This window comes from Falco rusticolus, chromosome 7 (assembly GCF_015220075.1).
Source record: "Falco rusticolus isolate bFalRus1 chromosome 7, bFalRus1.pri, whole genome shotgun sequence".
In the NCBI taxonomy this organism is placed as follows: domain Eukaryota; kingdom Metazoa; phylum Chordata; class Aves; order Falconiformes; family Falconidae; genus Falco; species Falco rusticolus.
This window is the reverse complement of record NC_051193.1, coordinates 20749761-20768952: the sequence shown is the minus strand read 5'-3', so window position 1 is coordinate 20768952 and position 19192 is coordinate 20749761. Positions and strand designations below refer to the sequence as shown.

Below are 19192 nucleotides of genomic sequence, written 5' to 3'. Positions count from 1 at the left end.
CAAAATGAAAGCAGTTTAAGAACCTAACATGGTTATAAAACTCTGAGAGCAAGTACCACTTGTGGAAAAAATCTAGTTTCTCCTCCCTGTTGTAGCTTATTTTCCCTTGTCTGATTTCAGTGTGCATTGGAAGTGGTGACAATGGAAGTGCACAGTTACCGCATGGGAAGAACAAGTTACAGATCAGGGACACGCTGTAACTGAAGAATGCATTGCAGGTGTTGCCCCTCAAGGACACTAACATGAAACAAACAAACAAACAAACAAAAGCCAGAGATAGGTAGAGTGCAGAACTCAAAGGGATGTAAGGATGCTAAAACAGAAGTAGAAAAACTGTGGCTGACACGCCAGCTGCGTGTCTCCTGGGGGAAATGCTGGAGGCTTTAAGGACAAAGCAGACTTTTTGGGGCTACGCTAGGAGCTGATGATAATGGTTTATAAGACTGCTAAATTGGCTCATCTAAACTCACAAAGTGCTGTGAATCTAAGACAAAAAATGAACAAAAATGCAATTGTTATTATTGTGACCATAGCATTTGCCCAAATGTCTAGTTACGCGCAGCATAAGAACTAACAGAAATCTGATCGATGAAGCAAAGGCCAAGACAGTTACCTGAGCACCCAGGGCTGGAGAGATTCCTAAAGGAATCCTGGCCTCCCTCTGCAGTGCCCCGTTCTATACTTGCAAGATGAAAACGTTGTTTTTCTGCACAGAAAAATGTTAAGTCAGTCTGTTTACTCAAGGACACAGAGCCACCTGAACAGAAAAGCCACGCATCTCAGTACTGCGCAGAATAACACTGAATTTACTTTCTTCGTTCTACAGCAAATCAGTTGCCTACAAAGGCTGAAAACTGTTGGAGTGCCTGGAATGAAAGCAAGGCAGACCCAAGTATCCATACCCCTTATGCAAGATTTAACAGCATGTAAGTCATGGTATGCACAAGGGTTTTAAAATGTAAAATATCATACATTAGACTTCATCTGTCAATTATAATTAAAAAAAGCCTGATCACTGAATTGAAGTGATTAGGAAGGAGTGGAGCAAAGAGCAGTGGCTAGTGCAGGACGAGTTATTAATATGTTTTAATTACTATGTATGTGAGTATATTTACCACAGGTAGACCAGAGAAAGCTGCCTACATAAGGCCTTGCCTATGTAAGATGGGCAGGAGCAGCAAGTAAGCAAGCTCTTCGGCAGTTACAGAGAGCGAGCAAGTATCCAGTATGTCCCCATGAAATCTCTTGTTAAACCCCACAGGTGACCCATACTTCCCCAAGTCCGTGCCCGTGCCATTCCCGTTAGATCAGACCTCATTCCCGCTGAGCCAGGTGCTGCTGACACCCCAGTATCTGTCCTATGCTTTCCCGGCTGCTCTCCGGTTGTGTGAGCTGCCCCAAAAGGCACCCGGGCGCTCCTGCCCCGTAGCAGGCGCTGACAGCACGGGCAGACAGATTTTTACCACTGCCGTTTTATATGCACTTTTGGTCGCTTTTGTGTGTCCCAGAGCGGTGGTTTTGGTGCCTGATAAACGTCACGCAGGAGTCCCGTCAGATCTGAAGTCCAGTTTTCTGCCCAGACGACAGGGAGGCGTTGGGATCGCTCTGCTCTAGAACTGAACTTGTTTCGAAGGTAAGTGCAAAACATTGGAGTTAGTAAGTGGTGGGAATCTAACTGCAGGGAAAATTCCTCTCCCTCTTTTTGCAGAGCTTATGGTTAACATTCTCCAAATGACATAATTTATGTGAACAGAGAAGAATCACGAGTTTAATTTGGTATCAGTCGGTTGTAAAATCTGTTACTGACTTCTTGTCTCCTGCACACTATTCCAGGAAAACAGAAAACTGGCAAAGGTACCATCTAAGGGATTTTAAATGCTGGCAGAAGGTTCGTGTAACAGATGTTGCTTTTCTTCTTTAAAGGAAGATTTTTAACTTAAGAAACTACAAATTAAAAAGGAAGTTATTTATAGACATGAACTCAAATTATGGATGTGCGACTACATAAAATAACCAACTACTCCCTGACTTTTTCAACAAAGTTCAAACAGCTCCATAGCCCTTTCTTTTCAAAAAGCTGACACATCACTTGTGTTGATGATTTTCCAGACTTTCTGGGTTCTGGCTGAGATTCCATATAGCAACCGCCACTTTGCAGAAAGCTGGTTAATACACTACTGAGCATGTAATATATTTACCATCAGAACCAAAGACTCTGTAGGTTTAAGAGACCGGGACACATCCGTGAAGGCAGGGCTGTGCTCATAGGCAAACAGCGCTAATTCTGCTCCAGCATCTGAATCTTTTATCCGGAGCAGAATCTGGCCAAGGAGGAAAGCGCCCATCCTGTGTTTGTGTTGGTTCCGTGCATGTGTCTATGAGGTACCTGCAGATGTCGATGGCAGTGGCTGTTGTTAGGTCCTTGTCACCTGGGAGCTGGATAAACTCACCCAGCTTGGTTCCCATGTGGCAGTTAGACCTGTTGCTGCCTGATGGCCTTGGAGGGAGGTACTTGCTGTGCCTCTGACTGGGACGGTCAAGATGTCGATGTGTACCTTTATAACTGATAAAACCCAAACCACAGCCAGCCCACTCTGCCTTTGGCTTCTGCTGAAATTATCAGAGAAGCCAGGAGCTCGTTAGTGGTCACTTAAATGTCTCATGAATCTGGGCTTCTAAGATTTGTGGGGAATACTGCTGTAAATTCTATTATCGAACGTAATTGAAAGCAAATACAAAATATAAATGCTTCAGCATCCCTTTTACTGTGTAGTGCTTCGTATCATTACAATGTGTCTAGCACCAAGTAGTTCAAATGCTCGTTACCGTGTCACATCTGCAAACCTTTTACAACTAGAAATACTATTGTTTAGAAAAGACACTCTGTAGCATGTTCTTACTCTTCCAATTGTTTTATCAGTCCTGGGAGATGGTATTTACCTCCCTGAGTTCAGAAATAGAGAGATCTTCATGTAGCAGGTTTGCAAAGACACTCTGTGTAGAGACACAGGGCATCAGGCAGGAAAGGTATGATTAGGAATGGTACTGAATAATTCCCAGGGATTTTTCCTAGCAACAACCCTTCCCAGACCACAGTCATGCTTACAGGAAATGGCAATTCTAAGTTAAAAAGATAATTTTTGTATAATATTCCCCAAAGCAAAGAGGCAACACTTTTCAGAGGTACCTAAAAGGGAGGTGCTGAGTGCAGCCCCTTGGCACATTCCAGTTCTGTTAGGTACGTTAGCCGTTCTCTGTGGTGTCAGGAATTCACAAACTGGGCTTGGTCTAAGAGGAGGTGACCCCTCCAGTATAAAAATTTGTGTGTGTGACAGGGAACGTAGGGTGTGGTTGGAAAGGAGGGAGCCAGGGTGATTTTCCTTGGAGGAGGGCAAAGGTGCCGTTCCTGTGTGTGGTGACTGCACGGTGCTGCGCAGAAGATGCTGAGCAGGCAAGCAAGGAGGCCCTGCTCTGAAGCAATCGCTCTTCGGAGGGAGGTGGGACATGAACACACAAGCAGATGACTAAGGAAAGGCTTTTTTTCTTCTACAGGCAACGTTACCATTTAACACTGGTAGAAGACTGTATTGTTAGGCTGAGGGATGTGAATCTAAACCACTGCTATCGGTAAAATAATGGCTGAATTTTGAAAGCATTGCACACGTTGTTTTATCATGTTCCAGCTCCCGTATCCAAGAGGATGAGGGTTTTTTTCTGAGAACCTCCCATCTTAGTTCATGAAACAGATTTTTCTAGCCTCGTAACAGCCCTGTGCTTCAAGCAGATTATTTTAAGGACCTGGTGGGGGTGCTGCGTAGCTTGGCTGGGGTTTTTCCTCTTCCTGCCTAACTTCCCACACAGTACTGGGCAGAGCGGTGCTGGTCGTTCTCCAGGTCCCAGCCAGCCCCTCCCAGAGCCCAGTCACAACAGGCAGAGGAGCCAGGAGCCTGAGCACAGCTGAGAGCTACGCAGAGGCACGGCCGGAGTACAGCGGTGCTTGAAAGCCGGGCATTCAGCGGTGTCTGCGCTCCAGTTCAGTAACAGTGGAGTGGTGAAGCTCCGTCTTCTTGAAAACCTTCCCCTCTCCTGGCAAACACCATGTAACATACGATTTTTACGGTGACTTGTAGCATATTTTTGCTGCTGAAATATAACCCTTCCTTTCTAGTCCTCCTTAATCATAGTGATTTTGTGGAGAATACCGAATTTTCCGTTATTTGACTTAAAGCTTGATTCCCGCCCCCTCCCCCCCGCCCCTCCATTTCCTTCTGCATTAATTATCCCTCCTAAAAATAGGCAGGGGGAGTCCGAAAATATCCAGTGGAGCCTTAATGGAAGGTTTCTCAGAGGGAAGCCAATCCATGCCTGATTTATTCCCCCAGCCTTGTTTGTGCCGTCCCACGCTCCGCACAGCTCCCGTTCCCGGGCTTGCCTCGTGCTCCCTCCCCAGCACAGCTGCTTGCGAGGGCACGTGAAGGGGAACCCACCCCTCACCCTGTCTTCAGGGAAAGCTGCAAAAGCTGGGGTGTGCTGTGACTGCTTTCCAACCCTCACCCCTGCGAGGGACGACTCTCCTGCAGGGAGGAAGGTGGATGAAGGTCATTTCTTTTGCGGATCTGCCCACCTGCTCTGCTCCTGCAGCCAGCCCACGGCGCCTGCCCGGAGCTGGGGCATCTCCCCCGGCTCTGCGGGCTGGGGCAGGGTTCACTGAGGCACCACAGGTGGCATTCGCAATCCCCAACAAACCTTCCTGCTGCTTCCTGTCAAGCCATCCTATTCCTCCCAGCAGGCTGCAGCAACAGCTGGTAGGGCAGTCCCAGAGTGGAAAAGCTTGGGATTCGTTTTACGACCCCCAAAGTCAAAAAGATGGCACGTTAAACCAGACCTGGAAGGCCTTGCAGCTTCTCAGGACTGTGCTGTCTGTAACGCCAAAGGGTCCAAGCCAGTCCTCAGCACAACAACAGAGGCTGGAGGAAGAAACAGAGAAAATGGGCTCGTCTCGGGTCTGATCAGTGGCGATTCTGCATTTTGGTGCGGGAAGTCTTGACACAGCCTGGGTTTGGGGCCAGCCACTCGTGGGTGTGCCTATCCCTTGCTCCCCTCTGGGAAAACCGTAGCTGTGATGTTGATGTTTAGATGTATGTGAGCCTCTGAATGTGGCATTTTGCAAGAGTCCCAAACTGACATATTTTTTGCAGAGGGTGGGGCATGAAGCTTGAGAGAAAAATCGCAGGGCCTTTGAAGTGCAAAGCTTTGTAGTTTAAAAAAGCTAGGAAATTCCTGTTGCAGTTCACCGCCTGTGGAAAATCTGGAAGGTCAGACTTTTAACCAAAGACACTGGATAAAATATTTTAAAGTAACAGACTGGGAAAGCGTGGCTTTCATGTTTTAACTGTTTATGCAGTGGTGGAGAAGGAGATCTTGATTCAAGAAGTGTGTACTGAACAACACTGTCAGTCTGTGCCTTGTTTCTCTCCCACTCTGAGGCTTCGAGTGCGTGCAGATCGCTGACGTAAAATGCGTTAGTGGTGGAAGGGGGAGGGAGGAATTTCTCTCTTCCGTTGCTATTGTGTTTTGTTATGTTTTGTGTTTGTCTCCAGGATCAGAGAAATGACTCAGAAAGTTATTTCCACAATAGGAGAGCATGGGAAAACACAAACACTGGTCTCTTAAAGACACACAGTCCTGTTTATTACGCACCGACATGCCTTACTTTCTAGGCTGTTGGAAATGCTACCACATGAACTGTCGTGCTCCTTCGTCTAGACGCCCTTTTGGATTTTGCACCCGAGGCCTTTCTTTTTCTCCCTAGAAAATGACATAAAATTGCACTACCCTATACTCCTTTCTTATTTTCTCTATACTTCCCTCTCTTTACCTTACCTTTTCCATTTATTGCACTTTTCATCTGTTCCCCATATTCTTCCCATTGCTCTTACTACACCGCCCCATACTTGAAACACTCTCTCTGACCAGCACCATCTCCCTTGTCCTGCAGCTGGGCCTTTTTTCTCTCAGTGGCGCTCTCACCCACCCACTTGGCACACTGCACCTTCTCTCTGGGGGATGTCCCCGTCACGCCAGGTAGGCCTTGGGAAGGGCGCTTGGGCTAGCCCTGAACAAGCCAGCCTGGGCAGGGGAAGCTCTTGCGCGACCCTTCGGGTGCACCTTCCAAGCGCTAGTGCAGCAGGCTCAGACCTGCTGCGCTGTGCTCAGGCAGGCGTGTTTATCCAGTGATGCAGAGAAGAAACGGCAGCTCAACAGAAACCTGCTGGCAACAGCGTCTCGGAGCCTCTCGGAGCCCAGCCCCTGATGCCAACCCCCTTTCCCGTTCAACGTTTGCTCCAGCCAGTGGGAGCCAAAGATTGAATCTAACCCCTTCCAGTGCCAGCCAGGCAGGACAGGTTGATCCTTTGTTTACAATTATGATGAAGCAGCAATTATACTCTAGAGCTGTTTTCTCTTGGTGTGGCAGAGTGATTACTAAGCTCAGTGTTTAGGTTTTGTTGCAGACCTTTGGGGCCTGTTCTTGCCTAAAAGCCCACCCAGGCTTTTTCTTCACTCTTTTTTTTTATTTTTTTTATTTTCTCTTTTTTCCAGATTTGTTTAATGTAACCTTGTTACATTATGGCGCAAATCTGGCCCCCAAATCCAGCGTTCGTTGATGCTTCCCCCTTCTCCTCTTGCTGCTCAGATGTCTGGGCATCCAGTGTCCCTTGTCTGATGTATGGATTAAGAAATCTATTAAAAGAATCTTTCCCTCTCTCTTTATACTCTTAGCTCTGCCAGCAATGTGCTGTATCTAGCTAGACATGTATGCTTGCCTGCTTGAATTACTGTTCAATTTAGGTCCCTTCTCTACTGCTCTTAGAAAAGATGATGCAGTCTCTGGTCATCTTTGGAGATGCTGCCTAGCTTCCTTGCTCTGCGGTGCTTTAGGAAGGCCCATGTGTGTTCTGGTGCTGAGCTTTTCTGGTCAGCTGCTAGAAACACTCACCTTGTCTCATTGCCCTCGCCTCTTTATTTTTATTTCAGTCCCCATATTCTCTCTCTTTTCTCTCTGTTGACTCTATTTATATTTATGTGACTTCAATCTCCTTCAGTGAACTTGCAAAGCATGCCATGGGTGTGGTTCCTTGAAAAGCTGGGGCAATTAACCTTGAGATGGACTACTTTGAAGCCAGAAATGCTGCACAGGTAAATGTAAATAGGAATATCCCATCCTGATTCTAGCATTATTATCCCTTCTCTTCTGAACTGATGGACTACTGCCAAGTCTATGAACATTTCATGGCAAATGCTGAGTCACAGGCAAGACAGAAACTCATACATTTAGCAACTCGAGAGAATAAGTTTCTTTTGCAGGTGAGAATGTGTTAATATACACATTTCGGAGCGTGGGTGTCTGGGTGGGGAGGTATGTAACGCTGCAGTACCAAGGCAATCGACTCAAACTGAAAAGGCATATCCTTTTAGAAGTATTTGTTTCTCTTTTCATTCTTCTAGAAAGCTTAGAAAACAATCTTTGACTGCTCTTCTGTTAGCAAACACGAGGCAGATCCTTCATGTAGGATGACTTCAGAAACGCTACTCTCGGGGCCTGTTTTCACAAACAGTGCTTAGAAGTGTTGTGTAACCTGTATTTTCAAGAAACTTCAGACTCATTACTTCACAGAAAAGAGGAGCAAGAGTCCGTACCAACTTTCTCCAGCATCAGCAGAAAAAAGACCCCTCCCCACCTTTTTTCCCCAGTACAAACAGTGAATTTAGGTTGAGCAAGTGGCTGAAAAACGGGGGGGTGGCAGAGGTCAGATATGTCACACCCTTTCCACAGGAACAACCCAGCAAAACCCAACTGGACTCCTAAAGCAGCTGTCTAGCCTGTCTGTTCAAGGGTGAAAATTTAACTAGAATTGTGAATGGGGTGAAAAGACATCTGAGGAAGCATTAAGGCAAAGACTGCCAGGGGAAGGGTGGTGCTAGTTACTTCAGTGGATGTGAAATGGAAGTTCAACAGACAGACTGATAACAGGGTCTGCAAGGGAACCTCAGCTCCCTCCGTTATTAGACAGTTTACCAGGAGTTTTGCCTGAGGATCCTCACAACCTGAATGCTCCAGAGAGTCCTCTGCCTGGGGTTTCCCAGTTATAACACAGGCGCGGAGAATAAACAGTGGGAGGCCACACCACGCTAATATTAGTAGAAGAGAATGAAACAAACCTGTGGTTTTCTGTTGGACAGAAGCATTTTGTCTTCTGTTCCAGTGATGGCTCCCTAGTAGTCAGGGCTCCCCACTGCATGCGCAAAGAGTATGTTATTCTCAGATAACGAGCCCTTAAATACTGCAGTACCATGGTTAAGCATTTATGTGATTTAGCTAGTTCCTCTGTGTTAAGTCACAGAATAGCAGTTAATAATAGACACGTGTAGATAGATGTACAAGCTAACTGGTGCATGGTCAGAGATAATAGCAATGACAGTTCAACACTGTAATGAATACATGGGGAAAACTGTTATTAAAGATAATGGTCTCCAAGTTATTTGCTCTGAACAGTTTTCATGACCACTGCACAACAAAATGTACTCATTTTAAAGTAATTCACACAATTGCCTCTAGCTTAACGAAGATATTTTAGCTTTCATCTTTCAGCAGTAGTCCACTGTTCTAAACTATTTTTGCGATCAGTTATAATGTTCTATAGACAGATATTCATTATAGAGAACAAAATTGTTTTCCTAGGGGTGTGGTGTAACTTTCAAAGAGGACAAAGGCATACATCAGCCACTGCCTCATGTATTCGAGAAAGTCACTCAGATCTCTCGTGTTTCAGTTTACTCTTCTTTAAAATTATGAAAGAACATTTTGGAATGCTGTGAGATTAAGTTACAACTGTTCTGATAGTACACTGCCACCTGCAGAGATGATATCGGAAATCTGCAAAGAACTGAGGTTTGAAGAAAGGATAGCTGACTCTTTGACCTTTGTAATGCATATTAATCCTGTAACCATCTTGTAAAAACCCCACAGTATATACCAGCTTTGAGAAAATAATTTCACTATGCAACTATAAAATACTGGTTAAAGCAGATGAGAGTACTTAACAAACATCACAGAAACTTTCTCTCAATGATTAAAAACATAATCCAATTTTAAACAATAGCACCGGTTGACATTTAAACAAAGATGTGTAACAAGATATCAAACCTCAAATGAACAGCACAGATATTAACAACTGATGCTTTCTAACTGATACATAGAGAAGGAAATTAAGAGAAAAGCAACATTTCATAGTTATAAGTTTTATTTTGGAAAATGTAAACGTCACTAACCATGCATACAAGTTAAGACGATATTTTACAGTTGTTAATTTTCTTTCTTTTTCCTTTTTTTTCCTTTGTTATTGTTGTTGCATAGGACATTATCACAATATATAATCTATGCAGTACAAAATACATAAAAAGTTACAGCAGAGCAAGAATAGATGAACATACAACTGTACAACTGTAATACTTCAATGTAGTGATTTAAAGAGTTGAAAAGTGACCCATGGAAGCATTCATGTGCTGCTGATAAAACTGTAGAAGTAAAGATGATGCCGGTAACATTTAGTTCACTAAAGCTGGAAGAATATATGTAAACACGTGCACACTTACTGGCACACATATTCTCTGTCACCCACACAGGCATGTGCTTGTGAAAAACCACGTGTGCACATGCCCACCCGTCCCCCCGAATGCATACATACACAAGTAACTGCAGCTGTAACCAGAGATGAAATTCAACCACAAATCTCAAAAAAACAGCTTCAAACTTTCCAAATGCAATGGTGTGGATCTAGGATTCTGGTTCAGACCCATCACTAGTCATAATGAAATGGATACCTATTTGTGTTCTGTAGACATCCCTTCGTTATTCAGTGTGTAGTATATACACACTGCTGTGTATACGTACTATACAGTTTACACATATATATGTATTTATATATATGTGCATATGCTTCTATAAATCCATATATATATATATAACCTATATCAGTGGATGGGGTTTTGCGTTTTATATTCTGGCTTATGGGGTAAACAAGTATAACTCGGTTATTTTCTTCTGCCTAAGGCTATAGCTTTATCCCCAAAAGAGGTAAAGATACAGACATTCATCATACCATTCACTGACATAGACCATATGTTAGCACCCAATGCACAAACAGGTGGTGTGATGGAGTAAAAGAGCACCTGAAAGTCAGTTCGTAGGCATCACCTAATGAAATTAGTAAATCAAATGGCAATGAAAAAGCAAGCTTTAAGTATGCAGGGTTCATTTTCCTCATTCTTTCTTCACAAACCGTGTACCCCAAAACAACAATGCACTTCAAAGAGTACACATTCTAGAACTCATGGCAAAGAACTGGAGAAAAGCAGTTGTGAATGTGAATAGGTAGAAACAGGTAAGCTCTTCGCACAGCCTTTTGCTGCCTGGCTGCATGAAGCACGGAAAGCGCTGAATGTCTGGACAGGAGGTGATGAGGTTTTAAAGGTGTACAGAGGCTTTCATAGCTAAAAGTTATTGCAAAGGTTAATGCAGTACAGGGGGTAGGGTATATACAGGAATTAGATGTTACCATCAAACAGAGGCTTCTGATGACTTGTTATAAATATATACCTTTGCAGTTATATAACATAAACGGATAGTATGCCTACATTATAAAAGCAAGGAACAATTAGTTCGCCGATATAAACAATTCTCACAATAAAATCTAGCTGCCAGGAGTTTACCAGGACTGCTTTCTAAGAAGCAAGATGAAAATTGAATTCATGTGGCCATTAATGCACTTCAGGCCTTTGCACAGGATGAGGTTAATGGAAGGGATGAATGAGTTTCTAAGGGTGTCTTTACTTTCAGTCGAGTGGTGGTAGTGATGTGATGATTTTAACTTGCACCCATTTCCTATAGCAAGGCAGTTAAACTCAACTCTTAGAGGAAGCTAGAATCATGGCTGGAGAAAAACAAACTTCCAGGGCTTTCTTAATAATCATAAAACTGTTGTTATATGCTGAAACTAAAAATAAAAAAATAGGGCAATTTTTTAGTTTGTGGGGAATCACCTCAACAGATTGCATGGGGAAGGGAGGAGGCAAGAGAGGTGCACACGCGTCCAAACGGAGGACTGCAAAGACATCTGCACCTTGCCAGAGCAGTGCTTCCCAAGCCCGCGATGTTTGTTGCTATGCCAGGAGAATGTTTGAGGTTCACTGCTGGGTGAAACAGCAAAAGGGTAAAACTTTGAGGTTAGTTTCAGTAAGCACCCAGATTTCAAAACATAATCTGAGCTGTTCAGGCTTCTCATATCTGAAAAACTCAGGAGGAACCATCATGAGAATGGAGTCTTATGACTTTGCTGATACTTCTGCTTCTTTTCTAACATCTAGCAGATGCTACAAAACCCCAAACACACTCTTTCCATATGAAAATAGTAAGAGAAGTTTTGTTCGCATTCAGTTTTGGAAACTACTAGTGGTTTGTAATTCATCATTTTATCCTAAAGCTATCATATATTAAACGATTAATGGAGATATTTGAAACTCTATGATTTTAAAACACAGTAATTTGACTGCGAGTCTAACACATTCTGAGGTATTTACAGCTCAGATGTAAAAAAAAAATGTGTGTTTTTTTTTTTTAAAAAAAAAATATTAACAAAGCATTTCAGAGAATTTCCTGAAAGTGTAGCTATGTTGGCTATATAGAATCTCACAGCCTTCTTATTAGATGAACTGGCTGAACTGGAAATTCATCTTTGAACCAATTTTTTTTTTCTACTTAATCTGGGAGAATTACTAGTAATACCTATGAAAAATATACATAAAATCCTTAGTTTACTATTTGAGTTAAAGTTTACATAGTTCTTGTGTCACTCACAATAGCTGTCCTGTAATCTTTATATCCCATAATCTCAGTACTAATGAAACCTGGTGTGAATATTCTTTCTCCAGGCTATTGAAACAACTTGTTTGTAATGCACCTACTGATTAATGCTGAATTATTATGCCCTAAATGGACTGGAGTGATTCCTCCTTTGCTAAAGATTAAATGATGCTCTTGTTGGAAAAGATGATTTTACAACAAAGTGAACCACGAAGCCTATGATTTTTCGCTGATACTTAGTTTTCCTTTTGATCTCCTCTCCCCCTTTCTCCCCACCCCAATCCCTCTATTAAGGTATAATAATAATGAGAAATGTGTTTATGTCTTGTTTCCAAGTACATGCACAAGACTGTTGACTTGTAGAATTCCTTTAGCTAGACACCTTAAATGCCTCGTTACTAACCACAGCACAAGAGCACTTTTAGCAGTCACAGAAAGTATTGGAATGTGAATTCCTGTTACCTGAATTGTATCAAGTTGTTAAAATTGTGTGTATCAGTAGATGAGATTAAAAAGAAGAAAAGAGGAAATCTATGGAGGCAAACAGATCTGGCTTTCTCCTAACTTACAGTGGTTAGGCAGCTTGTCACACAAACTCAACGTTTGTCATCTTGCAAAAACCCATTATGATGTTCTTTCATTTTCTGTGAAATGAAACAGTAGAATTGTGCCTCACATGACTTCCAGTTGAAAGGGGAAAACTGATTTTTATAGAGGTGAAATCTGAAGCAAACAGCCATAAAAAAATACTGAAATAACTGCAGTTTGAACTGTCTTTAAGTATTTATCCATACAACTAATAGAAAGTGTAGTATTAGGAATAATGTAAATATTATGGAAGTACCTATGAAACTACTTGGAAATCTATATTAGCCTCTCACAGTTAATATACAGTACAAAAAAGACTTGCAAAATTGGATCAATGCAAAGCAGCAAGTAAGATATAGTTTCATTTGGAATCTGGAGGCATTCACTTGATATCAAATGGCAGGTTTGGCATAGAGAGTTACTTTTCACCATGCTACACTTAACTGCATTTATACCCTACAGTAAAAGCAAGAAAACCCCAAAATTTCCAGAATCAAAAGGACCTGAATTTATAATACGCACCATCAGACCCAGCCAAACCAAGCATAGTGTATTTGCTGCCAATGAGATCTCCAGTACATCACAATGCTGCTGGTCATTTGCTATATCTGCTACCATGTAAAACATAAAAATTCTACCTCTCTCTAGTGTCAAATATTTGAAAGTTACTGAAAACTAGCCAAGATTCCCTTTTTGTTATTAAGCAGTTATTCAGAAATGAGAGCACCTTACTTTATGCTGGTATGCGTATTTTTGAGAAATTTGTAGCAGTGATGAGCTAAAATGTCCTTTTATTTTAAAACTTTAAAATGTGTATTTAATTTTTCCAGTCAGAAGATACATTATGATTTTCCATTCCTTTTATCGGTGACCACGATTGTGAGGCAACAGGATAGAGAAACTAGGTCTTAGACAATTTGTCTTTCTAAGATACAGCTGTACAGTAAGTACCTTGATAAAAGTTTTGGTGGGCATTGGTTCAGCTATGCTATTTCCATAGTTTATTAAAAAAAAAAAAAAAAAAAAGAAGAAAATTGTTCAAGTCAGTGTGGTTTGATTTGAATATTCTGTTGGTCCCATACTGAATAGGCAGTGCAGATTGCTTAACAACTTGGGAGAGAGTGACAGAATGCCTCCGAGATTCCATGCCACCTTGCAATAAAATGTTACCCAGTGTAAATATGTTTCCTCATGATTGAGGTTATTTACTTAAGGCATCTTCTTCAGCATTTTTTTCTCAGAATTTTATCTAGCATGAAACAAACAAACAAGTTTATCAACCTCACAGAGATTTTTGCAATAGGAAGTTGGTTTTGGAGCATCTTCGGCATGAAGTGAAAATACAGCTTCCTACCAAAAGCAGAGAGCAGCTTGAAGAAAGGCAAGACTCCTGTTTGGACACTCCTCAATGTACGTTTGTAATCAGGAAAACAAATAATGGAAGAGTCTGGTACCACATTCCAGTACTGATTTGTTCTTTGTATTGTTTGGTTTTTATTTTTTCCCCAGTGTGTGAAAGAACCTAACAAAAAGCTTCTGAGTGCAAATACATTTACAGAGTAAGGCTGCGGTTAGGGTGTGTCTTCATTATAATTATTGTGTAACATAAATATCCATCCCTGAGAAAGGAGAAGGGGGACACAATCCAACACAGTTGATTTGTAAATGTATGTATGCTCATGCTGTGCAATCTGGTCTTACAAAACTACTTTGACACCTGAGGTGAATTAAGTGGTTTGGGTTTTTTTTAGATTTTCTCATTTTCTTATAAAGAATAATCAAGAAGATTTGTAAATGGTTTCAAAATGTTTGAAATATTGAGACAGCAGAAGTCACAAAGTGTAACATGTAAGTCTGCCTGTCCATGAGGTTAGAATAGCCACTTGTCTGGTTGGGTAAAGAAAATTTGACTGGAAATTGCAGTGGAAGGCAGCTATTTACTGATTTTTTTTTTAAAAAAAAAAGGTGGGGTGGGGAACTGAAGAGGGGAAGCAACAGTTTTTTAAGTGTGTGCAACACAAACAAAACTCCACATTAGGTATTAGAGGCAAAGTGCTGACATCCAGTGCAGGTAGGTCTATGGGGAACTGGCAGGACTAATTGTTGGACTTGAGGCATCTGAGCGGCTGTAGTCACTGACAGATCCTGTTCTTGAGCTGCTTCCGCTTCGCCTCTTGAGCATGCTTGGGTGGAAATTGGCATGGCGACGGGCATGCTTTGTCAGATGATCGCTGCGCATGAAGCGTTTCTCACAGAGAGGACAGCTGAACTTCTTTTCTCCAGTGTGAGTGCGGTAATGGCGGGCCAGCTCATCCGAGCGAGCAAACTTCTTATTACATCCTTGCCAATTGCATTCAAAAGGTCGTTCACCTGCAAGAAGCAAACATGGCATGATTAGAAGGGATAGCAATGTCTTCCATGTGCTTTTTTTGTATGCAAAAGTTAGAATAGAAAGGTTGGGAGCATGGTAGAAGCCATTTGGCACTAATTGGATGGGGAAAGTGTTACTCTCTGCCCGAGATGAGACCACCGTGGTATTCCAATCCATTAAAAAGTACTTCAAATCAAACTAGTGATAGATGCCTCATTTGATAACTGGATCTTCAGGGATGCTGGGCTCCTGATCCTTTAAGCTGATGTCACATTTCATATCTCTTGTACTCCATTAGACTTCTGGGCTTTGACAATATCTGTACTGAGCTCTACAGAATATTCACTTACTCCTCCGAGCTGTCCCTGTGTCTGTCTGACTCAGTGTTGAAGTTCAGGAGGTGTGATGAAGTCTCTCTTCAGTTTAAAAACAATAATGGTAAAAATGCACAATGGAAATTTTGAGGCACTGGGTGTGAGGCTGTCACCTTGCACTCTCCACAGCCATGCCTGTGATTTCTGCATTTGCTGAAGGTACTAGGGTTTCTCTTGTTCACTGCCTTAGGTCTCATTTTAGAAGACAAGGGAGGGAGCCCTATATTTCAACTAGGTAAATGTGCCACATGGCAGCCTTCTATCAACAGCTAAAACCCATGACTATGACACTTCAGGTAGGACCACTGAGCTCAAAGAAACAGCAGTATGGTGACCTGATGCACTTCTCAACAGATTTCAGCCATGGGAAACATCTTTCATAGGGCAGTTGCATGGCTATGCTGGAGGTCTGCACTTGGGCACTGTGGTAGATGTGCAGCCTGAGAAGCTCTAGCACTGGAGGTGAGCACCGGCTGCAGACAGAAGTAGTGTTGTTGTTATAATAGATGGGTATCTGGGATGTATTCCCAGCTTCATCACTGATGCGCTGCATAGCCTTAGGCAACTTGTACTATTTGTTTCCATCCTTAGTTTCTCTGTTTGTTAAAAACGACAACATCAAACCATGAAATGTGCTGCCTACTACTTCTGTACGTTGGTTTGGTTCTTACTGTCACTGCATCTGAATATCACGTTCTTTATTTGTTATCAATCTAGAACATCTTATTCATTTGTGAATACAGACTTAGCAGTTTTTGTAGTTATAATTTTTATAACTTCCTACTTGCACCAATCTTAAGTTTTCTAAAGCTGAATAGGCAGTTCAGGAGGTCCAGAGAGGTATAAAATTTCTGTCCCAAAATCAGAAATTAAAGTTACACACACTACACCAAATAGGAAATAAATACATAAATTAGCCTCCTGGAGAAATTCAACACACCTTAATTAAAATTGTCTGATAGCAAAATTAACACCAGCCAACCTTCAATCTAAGTGGCCAGTAATCTGTTTTAAATTCACAGATTTGGCCATAACATTTATCTCCAGGATCTACTTAGGAGGCTTCTGCTCAGAAAAAGAGATTTTTAGGTTCTTTTTCCCTCTGTTCATGAAGCCTCCAAGATACTTCAGCCAAATCTCAAACAGTGTCTCAATTAATAGACACGCAATTCTTATTTTAAATAAAATTTTATTCGAGACCATGGAGAAAACAAGTGTTCCTCATGTTTCCTTGATTATTTAGGAGAAACCCCAATCTTAAGCACATTTTGTGGATTTCATTAGTTACACCTACAACTACAATGCCTAATGCAATAGTTGTACCTGTACAGTACACAAGGGAGATTTTCATATGGAGAACCATGAACGCCACCTCCTAAGTGATCTACAAAAGTCAGCTAAGATGAACAGGACTGCTTTCAGTTGGCTTCCCCTGATCTAAAGCCTAAAAAACTTAGGGACCTACAAATTTTTTAAGAGCAAACCCACCAACAACTCATTTAATGCATATAGTTTTGTTGCTTAAAAAACCTATGCAAAGCCATTCCATGTCCTCCTTGGCCTTCTGCAAACTGTCAGGGATTCATCTCTCAGTCTGCTGAGAAACGGGAAACAAATACATTTTCACTATGTTTGTACCCAGTCATCGTTGTTAGATATGCTCCTGCCTGTGGTGGGATGTGCCAGATATCCCTGTTGTGTGACTAGAGTCACTAATCTTTTTCCTATGTTTTGGTCATACAACAGATATACTTCCAGGAGGAATCTGGGACCCTTGGAAAGAAGGGCAATAAGACATGGTCTAACAGCTGGATCTGGCCTGCAGAATGGAATTTTCTCATGCCTGTGCTATAGCATCACTTTCTGGTAAGGCCTTTGGACGTTTCTGTTACTCAAGTTCCTACTCACCTGCCTGACGATGTTGTTGATGATGGTCATGGTGATTTGGGTGCTAAGCCAAAGAAAATGTGGCCTTTCTTCCACTACTACTTCTCCTTCCAAGAAACTATTTTTTCCCCTCGGTCCTCTCTAGTCTTGATTTGTTATCTTTTTGGTAATTGCCTTTAAGTTTCTTGGCCAAATGTTTTTCCCCTCCGTGCACTCTTACAGTGCAATCTCACTCTAGCAGTGGTAGGAAGTTCTCTAGAGTGCTTCCCAGCTTTGTTAAGGTTTAGCAATACCTCCTCAGAGAAAAGCTGTATTGTGAGGAAATGCTGGAATTCTTGTGTGAAGATATGAGAATCATTATTGTTCTTAAAAAATTAGTACACAGTCTGGAACAAAGTTGCTGCAGGATGTTAATTAAGGCAAGACCTAGCTGTTGGTCTAAAACCACACGTGGAAATTCATAGTCTGTCATCAATCTCATCTCTTAAACAGAAGGGATGTGGTTTTCTGTGCAGGTACGTTATATAAATGACCTTTTACTGTCAGTAAAGCAATCAACAGAATGACAGTTTATATGAATTGATTGCCTAATCTCATTAGGGAAAATGCAGCCACAGTACAAGTTTTTTGCATCAGCAGTAACTCATGGTCATATTGTAGTTAACAAAGAGCCTTCAACGTTAAAGTTGCTGTACACGACAAAATAAAGACTTTGAGGTCCATCTTAGGCAGTGTTGAAGTCAGAATTTTACCTTTATACAATGACTGCAGAATTTGATCCTATAAATTACTGTGAAAATATTATCAGGTATCTTAAATATGGTAGGAAACACGTCAAGCATGTGAATGTATATATTGAAAGTCTTAGCACTGCCTTGGCAACATCAGGTTTTTTGTGCATTATGAGCATTACTAGCAGGTCTCAAAGAGAGGTAAGTCTCCAAAAGGTAAAGATCCTTGAAAATAAAGGAATCAAAAAGCAGCTTAGGCTTTTTTACTCTTAAGAGAGGCAGGCAAAAGATGCCTTTAAAAGATAAGGAATATTGTAATTAATTTTTTTAAACAATTTTAAATAGGTTTGGATTTCCATGTTCCAAATCCCACTAAACTGTAACCTTTCTAGCTCCTCTGACAGAGCATATAACATCACATAACTGGTGTTAAAAGTTACACAGGCTCATGGAAAAACATCACATTTGAGAATTAAATACAACTGATCTTAACTGAAAATTACACAAGCAAGAACATTTTTGGCTTCTCCCTGAACTCCACCCAGTCCAAAGAAAAATGTGTGTCAAGCTGCATTAAGAAACTTGCAGTGCTCACTGAGTAAAAGAACATGAGATCTGCAGGTGTACTGACTCCAAATTCATTCCAGTGGCACAGCCCTAGCTACTCATACTGTTTTATACTGCTTGCCAGAGCAGACCACCAAAGGAACCGTAGAGTTGCCTGGGCTATAGAAACAGCATTTTAAAAAATGCACCTCTCTTCTTTCTTGCTGGAAGAGATTCAGAAGCAAGTAGAGCCAGGCTGTTCTTCTGATATTACATAAAAGTCCTTTGTATTATTCTATATTTGTCAATCATTACATATATTGAGGCAACTACATGTACTTATGGGAAACAAAAACTACAGAGATGGTGGAACCAGAACTGATGTCTTGACTTGTACCACACTTCTAGTGTACTCTCCACTTTTCCCCAATTCACACACAGTTTTAAGGGCTCCTTTCTTATACAGTGACACTCCTGTACAGACCCTGGAGTCCTGTTTGACTGATTCATCTGTATGATATCCAGCATTTGAATAGCAGTTAAAAATGATACTAAGTACTATGTAGGCCTGAGCATGCTTAAAAAACCCCACGCCTACAAATGACTAAAATGCCAAAACAGGTTGAGACACCTGTGATACCAACCATTTTCAGAATTTCAATGGAAAGATTAGGCAATCCTATCTGAACAATTTGAAACGTGATATCCACTGCCCTACAGATTAGAGTATTATCCAGTCAAACCATGTATACGGGCTATTTTTTTCAATTTAACT

The 19192-nt window shown here is 41.6% G+C and overlaps 1 protein-coding gene across 1 annotated transcript in view; it reads right to left on the bottom strand.

Annotated features, from left to right (window-relative positions):
• Nucleotides 1-9284: 9284 nt before the first annotated feature.
• Nucleotides 9285-19192, bottom strand: part of KLF13 (Kruppel like factor 13) — a 36080-nt gene continuing 26172 nt past the window's right edge. The window contains exon 2 of the mRNA XM_037394611.1: nucleotides 9285-14878. Within this exon, the coding sequence (XP_037250508.1) occupies nucleotides 14586-14878 (293 nt within the window). The 3' untranslated portion in view covers nucleotides 9285-14585. The remainder of the gene's footprint in view (nucleotides 14879-19192) is intronic.